We start from the raw sequence: 17221 nt of genomic DNA on the forward strand, positions 1-17221 counted from the left end.
TCCTTGCAAGTAACGAGTTCAGGGGGATTGACAACCCTTTTGCCCGTGTTGGGTGCAAGTATTTGATTTTGTGTGTGCAGATGATGTCCACGAGGCTTTGCATGATTCTCCTATTGGTTCGATAAACCTTGGTTCTCACTAAGAGATATACTTATCTCTATTGTACTACATCTCCCCTCCTCTTCGGGGAAAATCCCAATGCAGCTCACAAGTAGCAACTTCCCAAAATGATAAAATATAACAAGAAAACAAATGTGGTGAAGTATAGAAACCAAGGGTAAAAGAATATTTTCATTAGCTAAATAAACACATCCTTAACCTTGATCTATAGTGCTTGCTCCGGTCTGAACGTAGAACTATAATTTGTTTTATAATTTGTACACTAGACTTTGATATGGACTTTCTTAAGAAGTCTTGAAGTAATAATTAAACTAATTAAGCATGCACATTAAACTTTAGTACTTCATTCATACGGGTTCATAGGGTGCCTAATGTATGATGTAAATAAGATATTCCAAGACTATTAGTCCTAGTTGTAATTAATATTGCTCGCAACGCATCCCTCATTCGGCTGGTGCATGCTGTTGGAAATATGCCCTAGAGGCAATAATAAAAGTATTATTATTATATTTCCTTGTTCATGATAATTGTCTTTTATTCATGCTATAACTGTATTATCCGGAAATCGTAATACACGTGTGAATACATAGACCACAATATGTCCCTAGTGAGCCTCTAGTTGACTAGCTCGTTGTGATCAACAGATAGTCATGGTTTCCTGGCTATGGACATTGGATGTCGTTGATAACGGGATCACATCATTAGGAGAATGATGTGATGGACAAGACCCAATCCTAAGACTAGCACAAAAGATCGTGTAGTTCATTTGCTAGAGCTTTGCCAATGTCAAGTATCTCTTCCTTCGACCATGAGAGCGTGTAACTCCTGGATACCGTAGGAGTGCTTTGGGTGTATCAAACGTCACAACGTAACTGGGTGACTATAAAGGTGCACTACAGGTATCTCCGAAAGTATCTATTGTTTTATGCGGATCGAGACTGGGATTTGTCACTCTGTGTAAACGGAGAGGTATCTCTGGGCCCACTCGGTAGGACATCATCATATGCGCAATGTGACCAAGGAGTTGATCACGGGATGATGTGTTACGGAACGAGTAAAGTGACTTGCCGGTAACGAGATTGAACAAGATATTGGATACCGACGATCGAATCTCGGGCAAGTAACATACCGATAGACAAAGGGAATAGAATACGGGATTGATTAAGTCCTTGACATCGTGGTTCATCCGATGAGATCATCGTGGAACATGTGGGAGCCATCATGGGTATCCAGATCCCGCTGTTGGTTATTGACCGGAGAACGTCTCGGTCATGTCTACATGTCTCCCGAACCCGTAGGGTCTACACACTTAAGGTTCGATGACGCTAGGGTTATAAAGGAAGTTTGTATGTGGTTACCGAATGTTGTTCGGAGTCCCGGATGAGATCTCGGACGTCACGAGGAGTTCCGGAATGGTCCGGAGGTAAAGATTTATATATGGGAAGTCCTATTTTGGCCACCGGAAAATGTTCGGGATTTTTCGGTATTGTACCGGGAAGGTTCTAGAAGGTTCCGGAGTGGGGCCCACCTGCATGGGGGGACCCACATGGACGTGGGTAGTGGGGGCAAGGCCCCACACCCCTGGTCAAGGCGCACCAAGATCCCCCCTTAGAAGGAATAAGATCATATCCCGAAGGGATAAGATCAAGATCCCTAAAAAGGGGGGATAACAATCGGTGGGGAAGGAAATAATGAGATTTCTTTCCTCCCACCTTGGCCAACGCCCCAATGGACTTGGAGGGCAAGAAACCAGCCCCTCCACCCCTATATATAGTGGGGAGGCGCATGGGAGCTATACACGAAGTTCTGGCACAGCCCTACCTTCTCCCTACTCCTCCTCTCCCATGGTGCTTGGCGAAGCCCTGCTGGATTGCCACGCTCCTCCACCACCACCACGCCGTTGTGCTGCTGTTGGATGGAGTCTTCCTCAACCTCTCCCTCTCTCCTTGCTGGATCAAGGCGTGGGAGACGTCACCGGGCTGTACGTGTGTTGAACGCGGAGGTGCCGTCCGTTCGGCACTAGGATCATCGGTGATTTGAATCACGACGAGTACGACTCCATCAACCCCGTTCACTTGAACGCTTCCGCTTAGTGATCTACAAGGGTATGTAGATGCACTCTCTTTCTACTCGTTGCTGGTCTCTCCATAGATAGATCTTGGTGACACGTAGGAAAATTTTGAATTTCTGCTACGTTCCCCAACAGTGGCATCATGAGCTAGGTCTATTGCGTAGATTCTTTGCACGAGTAGAACACAAAGTAGTTGTGGGCGTTGATGTTGTTCAATATGCTTACCATTACTAGTCCAATCTTGTTTCGACGGTATTGTGGGATGAAGCGGCCCGGACCGACCTTACACGTACTCTTACGTGAGACAGGTTCCACCGATTGACATGCACTTGGTGCATAAGGTGGCTAGCGGGTGCCAGTCTCTCCCACTTTAGTCGGAACGGATTCGATGAAAAGGGTCCTTATGAAGGGTAAATAGCAATTGGCATATCACGTTGTGGTCTTGCGTAGGTAAGAAACGTTCTTGCTAGAAACCCATAGCAGCCACGTAAAACATGCAACAACAATTAGAGGACGTCTAACTTGTTTTTGCAGGGTATGCTATGTGATGTGATATGGCCAAGAAGAATGTGATGAATGATATGTGATGTATGAGATTGATCATGTTCTTGTAACAGGATTCACGACTTGCATGTCGATGAGTATGACAACCGGCAGGAGCCATAGGAGTTGTCTTTATTTGTTGTATGACCTGCGTGTCATTGAAGAACGCCATGTAAACTACTTTACTTTATTGCTAAACGTGTTAGTCATAGAAGTAGAAGTAGTCGTTGGCGTGACAACTTCATGAAGACACGATGATGGAGATCATGATGATGGAGATCATGGTGTCGTGCCGGTGACGATGATGATCATGGAGCCCCGAAGATGAAGATCAAAAGGAGCAAAATGATATTGGCCATATCATGTCACTATTTGATTGCATGTGATGTTTATCATGTTTATGCATCTTGTTTGCTTAGGACGACGGTAGTAAATAAGATGATCCCTTACAAAATTTCAAGAAGTGTTCTCCCCTAACTGTGCACCGTTGCTACAGTTCGTCGCTTCTAAGCACCACGTGATGATCGGGTGTGATGGATTCTTACGTTCACATACAACGGGTGTAAGACAGTTTTACACAGCGAAAACACTTAGGGTTAACTTGATGAGCCTAGCATGTGCAGACATGGCCTCGGAACACAGAGACCGAAAGGCCGAGCATGAGTCGTATGGTAGATACGATCAACATGAAGATGTTCACCGATGATGACTAGTCCGTCTCACGTGATGATCGGACACGGCCTAGTTGACTCGGATCATGTGATCACTTAGATGACCAGAGGGATGTCTATCTAAGTGGGAGTTCATAAGATGAACTTAATTATCCTGAACATAGTCAAAAGACCTTTTGCAAATTATGTCGTAAGCTCGCGCTTTAGTTCCACTGTTTAGATATGTTCCTAGAGAAAATATAGTTGAAAGTTGATAGTAGCGATTATGCGATCAGTAGAAAGCTTATGTCCTTAATGCACCGCTCGGTGTGCTGAACCCCAACGTCGTTTGTCGATGTTGCGAACATCGGACATACACGTTTTGATAACTACGTGATAGTTCAATTAAATGGTTTAAGTAGAGGCACCAAAGACGTTTTCGAAACGTTGTGGAACATATGAGATGTTTCGAGGGCTGAAATTGGGATTTCAGGCTCGTGCCCACGTCAAGAGGTATAAGACCTCCGACGATTTTCTTAGCCTGCAAACTAAGGGAGAAAAGCTCAATCGTTGAGCTTGTGCTCAGATTGTCTGAGCACAACAATCACTTGAATCGAGTGGGAGTTGATCCTCCAGATGAGATAGTGATGTTTCCCCAAAGTCATTGCCACCAAGCTGCTAGAGCTTCGTGATTAACTATAACATATCAGGGATAGATATGATGATCCTTGAAATATTCATGATGTTTGACACCGCGAAAGTAGAAATCAAGAAGGAGCATCAATTGTTGATGGTTGGTGAAACCACTAGTTTCAAGAAGGGCAAGGGAACAAAGGGATACTTCATGAAACGGCAATTCAGCTGCTGCTCTAGTGAAGAAACCCAAGGTTGAACCCAAACCCGGGACTAAGTGCTTCTGTAATAAGGGGAACAACCACTGGAGCAGCATTACCCTAGATACTTGGTAGATGAGAAGGCTGGCAAGGTCGATAGAAGTATATTGGATATACATTATGTTAATGTGTACTTTACTAGTACTCCTAGTAGCACCAGGGTATTGGATACCGGTTCGGTTGCTAAGTGTTAGTAACTCGAAATAAAAGCTACGGAATAAACGGAGACTAGCTAAAGGTGAGCTGACGATATATGTTGGAAGTGTTTCCAAGGTTGATATGATCAAGCATCGCACGCTCCCTCTACCACCGAGATTGGTGTTTGCGTTGAGCATAGACATGATTGGATTATGTCTATCGCAATACGGTTATTCATTTAAGGAGAATAATGGTTACTCTATTTTTGAATAATACCTTCAATGGTCTTGCACCTAAAGGAATGGTTTATTGAATCTCGGTCGTAGTGATACACATTTTCATGCCAAAAGATATAAGATAGTAATGATAGTACCACTTACTTGTGGCACTGCCATGTAAGTCACAATGGTATAAAACGCATGAAGAAGCTCCATGTTGATGGATCTTTGGACTCACTCGTTTTTGAAAAGTTTGAGACATGCGAACCATGTCTATTGGTGTATATGCATGAAGAAACTCCATGCAAATGGATCGTCCGGACTCACTTGATTTTGAATCACTTGAGATATGCAAATCATACCACATGGGCAAGATGACTGAAAAGCCTCATTTTCAGTAAGATGGAACAAGATAGCAACTTATTGGAAGTAACACATTTTGATGTGTGCAGTCGAATGAGTGCTGAGGCATGCAGTGAATATCATTATGTTCTTACTTCACAGATGATTTGAGTAAATGTTGAGTATATTTACTTGATGAAACACAAGTCTGAATTATTGAATGGTTCAAGTAATTTCAGAGTGAAGTAGCAGATCATTGTGACAAGAGGATAAAATGTCTATGATATGATCATAGAGATGAATATCTGAGTTACGAGTTTTGGCGCACAATTAAGACATTGTGGAAATTGTTTCGCAATTAATACCGCCTGGAACACCATAATGTGATGGTGTGTCCGAACATCATAGTTGCACCCTATTGGATATGGTGCGTACCATGATGTCTCTTATCGAATTACCACTATCGTTCATGGGTTAGGCATTAGATACAACCACATTCACTTTAAATAGGGCACCACGTAATTCCGATGAGATGACACCGTATGAATTATGGTTTAGACAAACCTAAGTTGTCGTTTCTTAAAAGTTCGGGGCTGCGACGCTTATATGAAAAAGTTTCAGGTTGATAAGCTCGAACCCAAAGCGGATAAAATGCATCTTCATAGGAAACCCAAAACAGTTGGGTATACCTCCTAATTCAGATCCGAAAGCAATATGGATTGTTTCTAGAATCGGGTCCTTTCTCGAGGAAAAGTTTCTCTCGAAAGAATTGAGTGGGAGGATGGTGGAGACTTGATGAGGTTATTGAACCGTCTCTTCAACTAGTGTGTGACAGGGCACAGGGAGTTGTTCCTGTGGCACCTACACCAATTGAAGTGGAAGCTTATGATATTGATCATGAAACTTCAGATCAAGTCACTCCCAAACCTCGTAGGATGACAAGGATGCGTACTACTTCAGAGTGGTACGTAATCCTGTCTTGAAGGTCATGTTGCTAGACAACAATGAACCTACGAGCTATGGAGAAGCGATGGTGGGCCCGGATTCCGATAAATGGCTTGAGGCCATAAAATCCGAGAGAGGATCCATGTATGAAAACAAAGTGTAGACTTTGGCAGAACGGCTCGATGGTCGTAAGGCTAATGAGTACAGATGGATTTCAAAACGAAGACGGACAATGATGGTAAATGTCACCATTAAGAAAGCTCGACTTGTCGTTAATATGTTTTCCGACAAGTTCAAGGAGTTGACTACGATGAGATTTTCTCACTCGTAGCGATGCTAAGAGTCTGTTGGAATTATATTAGCGATTACTGCATTATTTATGAAATCTTGCAGATAGGATGTCAAAACATTGTTTCCTCGACGATTTTAATGAGGAAAGGTTGTATGTGATGCAACCGGAAGGTTTTGTCAATCCCGAAAGATGCTAATAAGTATGCAAAGCTCCAGCAATCCTTCTGAGGACTGGAGTGAGCATCTCGGAGTTGGAATGTATGCTTTGATGATGATCAAAAATTTTGGGTTTGTACAAAGTTTATGAGAAACTTGTATTTCCAAAGAAGTGAGTGGGAGCACTATAGAATTTCTGATGAGTATATGTTGTTGACATATTGTTGATCAGAAATGACGTAGAATTTCTGGAAAGCATATAGGGTTATTTTGAAAGTGTTTTTCAATGGAAAGCCTGGATTAAGCTACTTGAACATTGAGCATCAAGATCTATAAGGATAGATCAAAATGCTTAATAATACTTTCAAATGAGCATATACCTTGACATGATCTTGAAGGTGTTCAAGATGGACCAGTCAAAGAAGGAGTTCTTGCCTGAGTTGTAAGGTACGAAGTTAAGACTTAAAGCTCGACCACGGCAGAATAGAGAGAAAGGACGAAGGTCGTCCCCTATGCTTAAGACGTAGGCTCTTCAGTATGCTATGCTGTATACCTCACCTGAAGTGTGCCTTGCCATGAGTCAGTCAAGGGGTACAAGAGTGATCCAAGAATGGCTCACAGGACAGCGGTCAAAGTTATCCTTAGTAACTAGTGGACTAAGGAATTTTCTCGATTATGGAGGTGGTAAAAGAGTTCGTCGTAAAGGTTACGACAATGCAAGCTTGACACCTATCCGGATAGCTCTGAGTAGAGAGACCGGATACATATAATGGAGCAATAATTTAGAATAGCTCCAAGTAGAACAGTTGTTTGGAATAGCTCCAAATAGAGCATGGTAGCTGCATCTAGGAGATGACATAGTGATTTGTAAAGCACACACGGATCTGAAAGGTTCAGACCCATTGACTAAAACCTCTCTCACAAGCAACATGATCAAACATAAAACTCATTGAGTGTTAATCACATAGTGATGTGAACTAGACTACTGACTCTAGTAAACTCTTGGGTATTAGTCACATGGCGATGTGACCTGTGAGTGTTAATCACATGGCGATGTGAACTAGATTATTGACTCTAGTGCAAGTGGGAGACTGTTGGAAATATGCCCTAGAGGCAATAATAAAAGTATTATTATTATATTTCCTTGTTCATGATAATTGTCTTTTATTCATGCTATAACTGTATTATCCGGAAATCGTAATACACGTGTGAATACATAGACCACAATATGTCCCTAGTGAGCCTCTAGTTGGCTAGCTCGTTGTGATCAACAGATAGTCATGGTTTCCTGGCTATGGACATTGGATGTCGTTGATAACGGGATCACATCATTAGGAGAATGATGTGATGGACAAGACCCAATCCTAAGACTAGCACAAAAGATCGTGTAGTTCATTTGCTAGAGCTTTGCCAATGTCAAGTATCTCTTCCTTCGACCATGAGAGCGTGTAACTCCTGGATACCGTAGGAGTGCTTTGGGTGTATCAAACGTCACAACGTAACTGGGTGACTATAAAGGTGCACTACAGGTATCTCCGAAAGTATCTATTGTTTTATGCAGATCGAGACTGGGATTTGTCACTCCATGTAAACGGAGAGGTATCTCTGGGCCCACTCGGTAGGACATCATCATATGCGCAATGTGACCAAGGAGTTGATCACGGGATGATGTGTTACGGAACGAGTAAAGTGACTTGCCGGTAACGAGATTGAACAAGGTATTGGATACCGACGATCGAATCTCGGGCAAGTAACATACCGATAGACAAAGGGAATAGAATACGGGATTGATTAAGTCCTTGACATCGTGGTTCATCCGATGAGATCATCGTGGAACATGTGGGAGCCATCATGGGTATCCAGATCCCGCTGTTGGTTATTGACCGGAGAACGTCTCGGTCATGTCTACATGTCTCCCGAACCCGTAGGGTCTACACACTTAAGGTTCGATGACGCTAGGGTTATAAAGGAAGTTTGTATGTGGTTACCGAATGTTGTTCGGAGTCCCGAATGAGATCCCGGACATCACGAGGAGTTCCGGAATGGTCCGGAGGTAAAGATTTATATATGGGAAGTCCTATTTTGGCCACCGGAAAATGTTCGGGATTTTTCGGTATTGTACCGGGAAGGTTCTAGAAGGTTCCGGAGTGGGGCCCACCTGCATGGGGGGACCCACATGGACGTGGGTAGTGGGGGCAAGGCCCCACACCCCTGGTCAAGGCGCACCAAGATCCCCCCTTAGAAGGAATAAGATCATACCCCGAAGGGATAAGATCAAGATCCCTAAAAAGGGGGGATAACAATCGGTGGGGAAGGAAATAATGAGATTTCTTTCCTCCCACCTTGGCCAACGCCCCAATGGACTTGGAGGGCAAGAAACCAGCCCCTCCACCCCTATATATAGTGGGGAGGCGCATGGGAGCTATACACGAAGTTCTGGCACAGCCCTACCTCTCTCCCTACTCCTCTCCCATGGTGCTTGGCGAAGCCCTGCTGGATTGCCACGCTCCTCCACCACCACCACGCCGTTGTGCTGCTGTTGGATGGAGTCTTCCTCAACCTCTCCCTCTCTCCTTGCTGGATCAAGGCGTGGGAGACGTCACCGGGCTGTACGTGTGTTGAACGCGGAGGTGCCGTCCGTTCGGCACTAGGATCATCGGTGATTTGAATCACGACGAGTACGACTCCATCAACCCCGTTCACTTGAACGCTTCCGCTTAGCGATCTACAAGGGTATGTAGATGCACTCTCTTTCTACTCGTTGCTGGTCTCTCCATAGATAGATCTTGGTGACACGTAGGAAAATTTTGAATTTCTGCTACGTTCCCCAACACATGCAATCTCTTTTAACTTCTCAGCTCCTATTCCCACACATGCATATCTCAATCCTCTCATCCCCAAACATGCATGATTAAATGCCTCTTTCAATTGTGTTTTTTGAGGCTCGTTTCCACAATTTCAAACATAAAGTAGGCTATCACAGTGTCTTGGCCGTCATGCAACTCCTAAGGCACCCTATGCGCCTGGACTGAGGTAGCAGTTACAATGTTTCAATATCATGAAGCGACAATCTATAAGAGCTAAGAGCCGTTGCAAAATAATATAAACAATACACACATACTATTCAGAATTCAAATGGATATCTAATGTATCACCTATGTTTTCAAAAGCATTATTATCTTTACTAGCAAAAGATCCCGTGTGTTGCAACGGGAGAAAAAAATACCATGTGCCACTAACCCAATAACCATGACTCAAGACCCCCAATAAGTTCACGTCCTTTATCTCAACGCATGGAATCCCATCTGTGTTATCATTTATCCTCCTTTTTTCCACCCTCACTAATAGTGGCCTCAATGCTCACATGATCACAACACGTTCGAATGTGGGCAGTCCTAACACATCTCTCTCTCTCTCTCTCTCTCTCTCTCTCTCTCTCGGCATAAGATGATCAAGCTTTTAAATATAGGCCGATACTACCGATATCTGGGCCGATATATCACTTTTGGGTCGCCGATATAAACATAACACATCATTTTATAAATATCATTTTCAAACATATCATCCGATATGGACCGATATCTAGCCCGATATGGCCGATATCTAGCCCGATATGCCCACCGATATATGACGATATGTACATGACAACAATTCTTTATTACAAAGTAGTGAAATAAGATTATGAATTTATGACTTCATGATATATTATCAAAGTCATGCACAATGTTTCGTACAAAGGCATATAGATAGTATTTTTTAATTCATAGAGTACATATTTTGTGAATATTTCTTTAATAGTTTCTTAATCAACAATTTAATAAACTAGGAATCTCGAAGTGTTATGTTAAAGTATTGACATCTTACATTTTGTATTACTATAAATAAATGTTTTTAACAAGAATAATGAAAAAAACTACATGAATTTTCTCTGGAATATCTACATATCGTCCGATATATCACCCGACTTCCGACATCCGATATGTCGCAGCCAAACTGATACGAACCTGATATCCAATATTTTGAAGCTTCAAGATGATAAATCTGCCTTTTTCCTATGATGTTTTGGCGAGGCGTGCATGCGTGCTTATAAATTGTTTCTTTCGTCTTCAATCTGATTTTGTTGAGGTGTTCATTTTTTATCTGGATTGGCACCGGTACAAAAGAAAGACGGGTCATGCACTATTGATTAAGATTGCACCCTAAATAGCATTTAAAATGGTTAACATGTTAAATAACATCATATAAATATTCTGCACATTTGTCTAATCAAATTCCATATATGACAAGTTAAATCTAGAGTTAGTGTCTAAAAGATATGGATATTTTAAAACATCATTTGATATGGACTGTAGGTTGATTAACCCAAACATCAGGGGGTTCCCTATAAAACGTGAAACACTTACCTGCTTTCACTTAAAACTAGACTACAGGTTGATTACAAAATACAACATGGGGTTCTTTGCAAAAGTGAAATGTTTTCCTCATTTGACTTAAAACTAGACCATGGGTTGATTATCAGAAACATCATGAGGGTTTCTGCAAAATGCACGACGGCCAGGAAGAAACATTTTTTCTTTTATTAGTAGGTAGTAGTAAAAGAGTCCGTGCGTTGCAACGGAAGAAAAAAATACCACGCGCTCCTAGCACAATAACCATGACTCAAGTCCCCAATAGGTCCACACCCTTTATTTTAACATGGGATCCCATATGTGTTTACGCTTATCCTTCTTTCCATCCTCGTTGACGGTGTTCTCAGTGCTCACAAAATACAACGCGTTTGAATTTGGTCAATCCTAAGGCGTCTCTCTCGCTCAACATAAGACGAAAATCTGCTTTCTTTTCCCCTGTGTGATTTCACTTAGGCATGCATGCATGGTTATTGATGGTTCTTTCGTTTTCAACCTGGTTTTGTTGAGGTGTTAATTTGCAATCCAGATCAGCACGGGTACGAAAAAATAAGAATCAATCGCAATTAATTAAGATTGCACCTTAAATTGCATTTAAAAGCGGTTAACATGTAAAATAACATCATACTTAGATTCTACACATTTTTAAATCAAATTTCATATATAACATGTTAGAACTAGAGTTAGGGTTTAGAAAATATTTATATATTAAAAAACATTTTTTTCTAGATGGACTGCAGGTTAATCAACCCAAATATTAAGGAGTTTCTTTTTAATTTCTGTCACTTAAAGATAGACCGCGGGTTAATTATCAAAGAAGGCAGGGAGTTTTCTGCAAAACACACGATGGATGGGCAGAAACAATCCTGCCATTTTTATCAAGTATATACATAGACTTGACTTAATTATCCATTAATTATGAAGGGGTATGGATCTCGACCTTGTTTTTTGGAGGGGAAGGGCGATGATTATTAATTGTGATTGCAATGGCGAACGGGCTGGCCAATGTTAGTTTCGATTATTATTATTTTGTTCTTCTCTTCAAAATCAACAGTGATGTTTCTACATCTCCGTGTTTAGAAATCAAGAGTGGCTAGGGTTGGAAGAGATGCTATGAGTAGCAACAACAATAGTGTGACATTCTATCCCGCAAAAAAAATAAAAATAGTGTGACATTCTGTCTGGTGGAGAAAGGAGGAAACATGGAAAAGTACTGAATCTCCAGCATTCTTGCCAACCGCCAACTTTTACTTTCATTGAAGTGGTTCACAACCTTCTCTACTTGTTATACACAGAAGCGTAGTTTCTAGCCATATATAAGAACAAGACATGGAGTTGGGTCTCCACAAAACAAAAATGTGGACGCGGTGAGACCTCGAAGGCAGGAAAAAAAAAATCATGGCACAACCTCTTGAACCATCTGTGCTTCTTCCTAGAACTGTTTGGACACATCCACGCCCCTTGCAGCCGAGTAACGGGGAGTACACCACCACCACTGCCTGATCATTAGCTCTGGACTCCCCAGCTCCAGTACCATCAATTAAATCAATAGCAACCACCAAAAAGTTAAAAAAAATCTTGAATTGTAGTTCATCTGCTAGATGAGATCACAAGGCTCTTCTAGCTGCATATGCCACCATGTCCAGAGTCCTTCAGATGCTCCGAGTCCGGTTGATCCTGGCGAGCTCCTGCTCCAGCTCGTCGAGGCCACCAACGTCCTCCAGCTCCTGCACTCACCACAACCACAGGCGCGTTGAGACGGACGGTTTACAAGGAAGATCAGGGTGCTTGTCCTGTACTGGGTCACTTGGCCAGTGGTCACAGCACAGCACAGCACACGAGAGGACAAAACGATAGGCGCCATGCGCCTCGCACTCACCTTGGGTCCCAGGAAAAGCCCATACGGTACGCCCTCGAACTTGTCCATGTGGTGTATCTGCCACGGAGCCACGACCACATAATCAGCACAAAAATTTCTCAGGAAATCACCAAGTTGGCACGTACTGCCCCAAGGAGTGAGAGGTCGTTGGGCTCGCCGTACGTACCTTGTGAGCGGCAGCCACTCGCCGGAAGTAGGGCACGTCCGCGATGGGGCCGACGGGGAACCGGCGGTGGACCAGGCCGTCGTGGACGAACATGTATGCCATGCCGAAAAGCGTAATCCCAAGGCCCTGTAGGAAGCAGACACGTGGCGAGTCAGATCCTAATCGGATGGTTCTGGCAGATGAGACACTGCGGTTTGGGCTGAGCAGGGGTTTGCGAGTGGAGTGGATGGCTTACCGCGCCGAAGCAGAGGCCGGGAATGAGGCCGCGGTGGAAGAAGCCGTAGGCGAGGAGTGCGATGGCCGGCCCGGCGTTGATGATGGCGAACACGTCGTTGAGCTCGAAGGGCCCGTCGCGCGGCCGGTGGTGCGACTCGTGCATGTGCCACAGGGAGGCGTGCCACAGCGCCTTGTGCGCCCACTGCGCCCAGAACTCCATCCCGACCTGCATCACGCCCAATTTTTAGCCTGGTGTTCTTCGCCGCCGGCGAGCAAGAGTTCTACCAACGGACCGCTAGCTAGCTTACCGCTGCGCCGACGGAGAGCGCGAACGTGCCCAGCATCTCGGTCATCGGCACCTCGCCGCCCTGCACGAACGCGCGCGCATGTCAGTTTCAGCAACCGTCCGCGCACTTAAATCACGGCTTCGAATTCGCCACTCACTAACGGTAAGGATGAAAGATAGCGAAAACGAATGGCTGGTACGTACCTCCATTTGCCAGGCGAAGCGGTAGTACACGGAGGCGATGGCCATGGAGGTGACCCCGAGGCTGGACATGACGGCGGCCACCAGGTACGTCCGCCTCTCGGACTGCTTCCGCGCCTTCCTCTCCGCCACGCGGCGCTCCGCCGCGGACGCCGCCTCTTCCTCCAGCGAAGGCACGGGCTCGGGAGCCGGGCCGGGCGCCTGGCCCTCCTGCGGGACGAAGCACGTGACGGTCTCTTGCCCGCGCCTGCGCGCCGTCCGCGTGAACGGGGAGAACGGGAGAGGCCGGCCGGCACGGGAAGGCAGCGTCCGGAAGCGCGCGGCAGCGGCGAGCAGAGGGTTCTTGACGGCGAAGCTGGCCATGGTGGAGCCCGAGAGACCAGCGGCCATGGAGGGAGTCTCTCGGTACACTCCCTTGGGTGCACTGCACTTTCTCGGAGGCTATAAATGGGCAGAGACGGAGCGAGGGAGCTCGAAAGGGGAAGAAGAGATGGGTGACTGGACTCTGGAAGCAAGGCAAAGACGTCAAGCCGCCGAGAGGTTTGGTTTCGTACGCGTGTGCAAAGCTGGAGGCAGAAGTAGGGAAACTGGAAATCTGGAGGAAGAAGTAGGGAAATCGAAGTGCGCCGTGGGCGCCCTGCGAGCCGTCCGATTCGATCCAACGGCCGAGACCGCGTGTCAGATCGTTCGAACTACTAGGCTGCTTCGGTTACTCCGATGGGCATTGTGTGGCCAAGGGCAGAACACGCTCCTGCCTCGGCTTCCCTTCTCTTCTCTGGACCGAAAACCCGCGGCGACGCCCGCCGTCCGATCGGATACTTTGGTCCGAGACCCGGGAGGCCTAGCCGCCATGGAATATGGGGTCAAAAACTCAAAAGCGCGCCGGGGAAAACCGAAGGAAAGTATGCGAAGAAAGAAGCCGAGAATAGCAGATTGACAGCGCGGCGGCTTCGGCCGGTGCGGAACGAAGGGCTGTTGTTTGACGGAGATCCCTCCACGTAACTCTTTTGCCTGACACGGCATGGACTCATGTTGTACGCATCAGGCATTTAATGGGGAATAGCAGGAGTTTGGGTAATTGAACGCATGTGATGTATCCCCATCGTGAGATTTTTCTTTTCTTTTCAGCAAACACATCCCCGTCGTGAGATACGCTCGACGATCGAAACAAATGAAGGCTGCCGCTGCGTGAATGCAACCCGTTGGGCCGTGTAAATGCGGTGGCCCATTTGACACTCCTCTTTTCCCCTAAAAAAATATATAATCCTTTCTTTTGGAAAATTGACCCCTCCCGACCCCCTCAGTGGGTCCTGTTGGGGAACGTTGCAGAAAATTAAAATTTTTCCTACGGTTTCACCAAGATCCATCTATGAGTTCATCTAAGCAACGAGTCATGGGAGAGATTGCATCTACATACCACTTTGTAGATCGCGTGCGGAAGCGTTCAAGAGAACGGTGATGATGGAGTCGTACTCGCCGTGATTCAAATCATCGATGACCAAGTGTCGAACGGACAGCACCTCCGTGTTCAACACACGTACGAAGCGGATGACGTCTCCTCCTTCTTGATCCAGCAAGGGGGAAGGAGAGGTTGAGGAAGAAGGCTCCAGCAGCAGCACGACGGCGTGGTCTTGGTGGAGAGGCAGTACTCCGACAGGGCTTCGCCAAGCACTTAACAGAGGAGGAGAGGTGTTGGGGAGGGGAGGGGCTGCGCCTTGGATCAGGTGTTCAGCCCTCCCCTCGCCCCTCTATTTATAGGGGAAGGGGGAAGGGGGCCGGCCCCCTCTAGATGAGATCTAGAGGGGGGGGCGGCCAGGGAGGGGGGCTTGCCCCCCAAGCAAGGGGGGCGCCCCCACTAGGGTTCCCCCCCCCAACCCTAGGCGCATGGGCCCAAGGGGGGGCGCGCCCAGCCCTCCAGGGGCTGGTTCCCTGCCCCTTGCGGCCCATGAGGCCCTCCGAGAGGGGTGACCCCTCCCGGTGGACCCCCGAAACCCCTCCGGTGGCCCCGGTACAATACCGATATGCCCCCGAAACTTTCCGGTGTCCGTATGACAACTTCTCATATATAAATCTTCACCTCCGGACCATTCCGGAACTCCTCGTGACGTCCGGGATCTCATCCGGGACTCCGAACAACATTCGGTAATCACATACAAGTCTTCCTAATAACCCTAGCGTCACCGAACCTTAAGTGTATAGACCCTACGGGTTCGGGAGACATGCAGACATGACCGAGACGGCTCTCGGTCAATAACCAACAGCGGGATCTGGATACCCATGTTGGATCCCACATGCTCCTCGATGATCTCATCGGATGAACCACGATGTCGAGGATTCAATCAACCCCGTATACTATTCCCTTTGTCAGACGGTATGTTACTTGCCCGAGATTCGATCGTCGGTATCCCAATACCTTGTTCAATCTCGTTACCGGCAAGTCACTTTACTCGTACCGTAATGCATGATCCCGTGACCAAACACTTGGTCACTTTGAGCTCATTATGATGATGCACTGCCGAGTGGGCCCAGTGATACCTCTCCGTTATACGGAGTGAAAAATCCCAGTCTCGATCCGTGTCAACCCAACAGACACTTTCGGAGATACCTGTAGTGCACCTTTATAGTCACCCAGTTACGTTGTGACGTTTGGTACACCCAAAGCACTCCTACGGTATCCGGGAGTTACACGATCTCATGGTCTAAGGAAGAGATACTTGACATTTGAAAAAGCTCTAGCAAAACGAACTACACGATCTTGTGCTATGCTTAGGATTGGGTCTTGTCCATCACATCATTCTCCTAATGATGTGATCTCGTTGTCAACGACATCTAATATCCATAGTCAGGAAACCATGACTATCTGTTGACCAACGAGCTAGTCAACTAGAGGCTTACTAGGGACGTATTGTGGTCTATGTATTCACACGTGTATTACGATTTCCGGATAATACAATTATAGCATGAATAAAGACAATTATCATGAACAAGGAAATATAATAATAATCCTTTTATTATTGCCTCTAGAGCATATTTCCAACAGTCTCCCACTTGCACTAGAGTCAATAATCTAGTTACATTGTGATGAATCGAACACCCATAGAGTTCTGGTGTTGATCATGTTTTGCTCGTGGAAGAGGTTTAGTCAACGGATCTGCGACATTCAAATCCGTATGTACTTTGCAAATATCTATGTCTCCATCTTGAACATTTTCACGGATGGAGTTGAAACGACGCTTGATGTGCCTGGTCTTCTTGTGAAACCTGGGCTCCTTGGCAAGGGCAATAGCTCCAGTGTTATCACAGAAGAGTTTGATCGGCCCCGACGCATTGGGTATGACTCCTAGGTCGGTGATGAACTCCTTCACCCAAATTGCTTCATGCGCTGCCTCCGAGGCTGCCATGTATTCCGCTTCACATGTAGATCCCGCCACGACGCTCTGCTTGCAGTTGCACCAGCTTACTGCTCCACCATTCAACATATACACGTATCCGGTTTGTGACTTAGAGTCATCCAGATCTGTGTTGAAGCTAGCATCGACGTAACCCTTTACGACGAGCTCTTCGTCACCTCCATAAACGAGAAACATGTCCTTTGTCCTTTTCAGGTACTTCAGGATATTCTTGACCGTTGTCCAGTGTTCCTTGTCGGGATTACTTTGGTACCTTCCTACCAAACTTACGGCAAGGTTTACATCAGGTC

At 45.7% G+C, this 17221-nt stretch overlaps 1 protein-coding gene across 1 annotated transcript; it reads right to left on the bottom strand.

Annotated features, from left to right (window-relative positions):
• Window positions 1-11984: 11984 nt before the first annotated feature.
• Window positions 11985-14098, bottom strand: LOC123046235 (beta-carotene 3-hydroxylase, chloroplastic). Its single transcript, XM_044469539.1, has 6 exons — window positions 13525-14098; window positions 13343-13402; window positions 13054-13260; window positions 12819-12944; window positions 12653-12709; window positions 11985-12500 (listed from the first exon to the last, which is right to left on the bottom strand). Exons 1-6 carry the CDS (start codon window positions 13909-13911, stop codon window positions 12426-12428), a joined length of 912 nt encoding a protein of 303 aa, XP_044325474.1. The 5' UTR covers window positions 13912-14098; the 3' UTR covers window positions 11985-12425.
• Window positions 14099-17221: the final 3123 nt, after the last annotated feature.

This window comes from Triticum aestivum, chromosome 2B (assembly GCF_018294505.1).
Source record: "Triticum aestivum cultivar Chinese Spring chromosome 2B, IWGSC CS RefSeq v2.1, whole genome shotgun sequence".
Classification (NCBI taxonomy): domain Eukaryota; kingdom Viridiplantae; phylum Streptophyta; class Magnoliopsida; order Poales; family Poaceae; genus Triticum; species Triticum aestivum.

Coding starts and splice junctions, on each gene's coding strand:
- LOC123046235 (XM_044469539.1), bottom strand. CDS start 13,911: ATGGCCGCTGGTCTCTCGGGCTCCACCATGGCCAGCTTCGCCGTCAAG. Junction 12,710..12,818: donor GAGTGGCTGCCGCTCACAAG/GTACGTACGGCG, acceptor GCTCCGTGGCAG/ATACACCACATGGACAAGTT. Junction 12,501..12,652: donor GGCTTTTCCTGGGACCCAAG/GTGAGTGCGAGG, acceptor TGGTGAGTGCAG/GAGCTGGAGGACGTTGGTGG.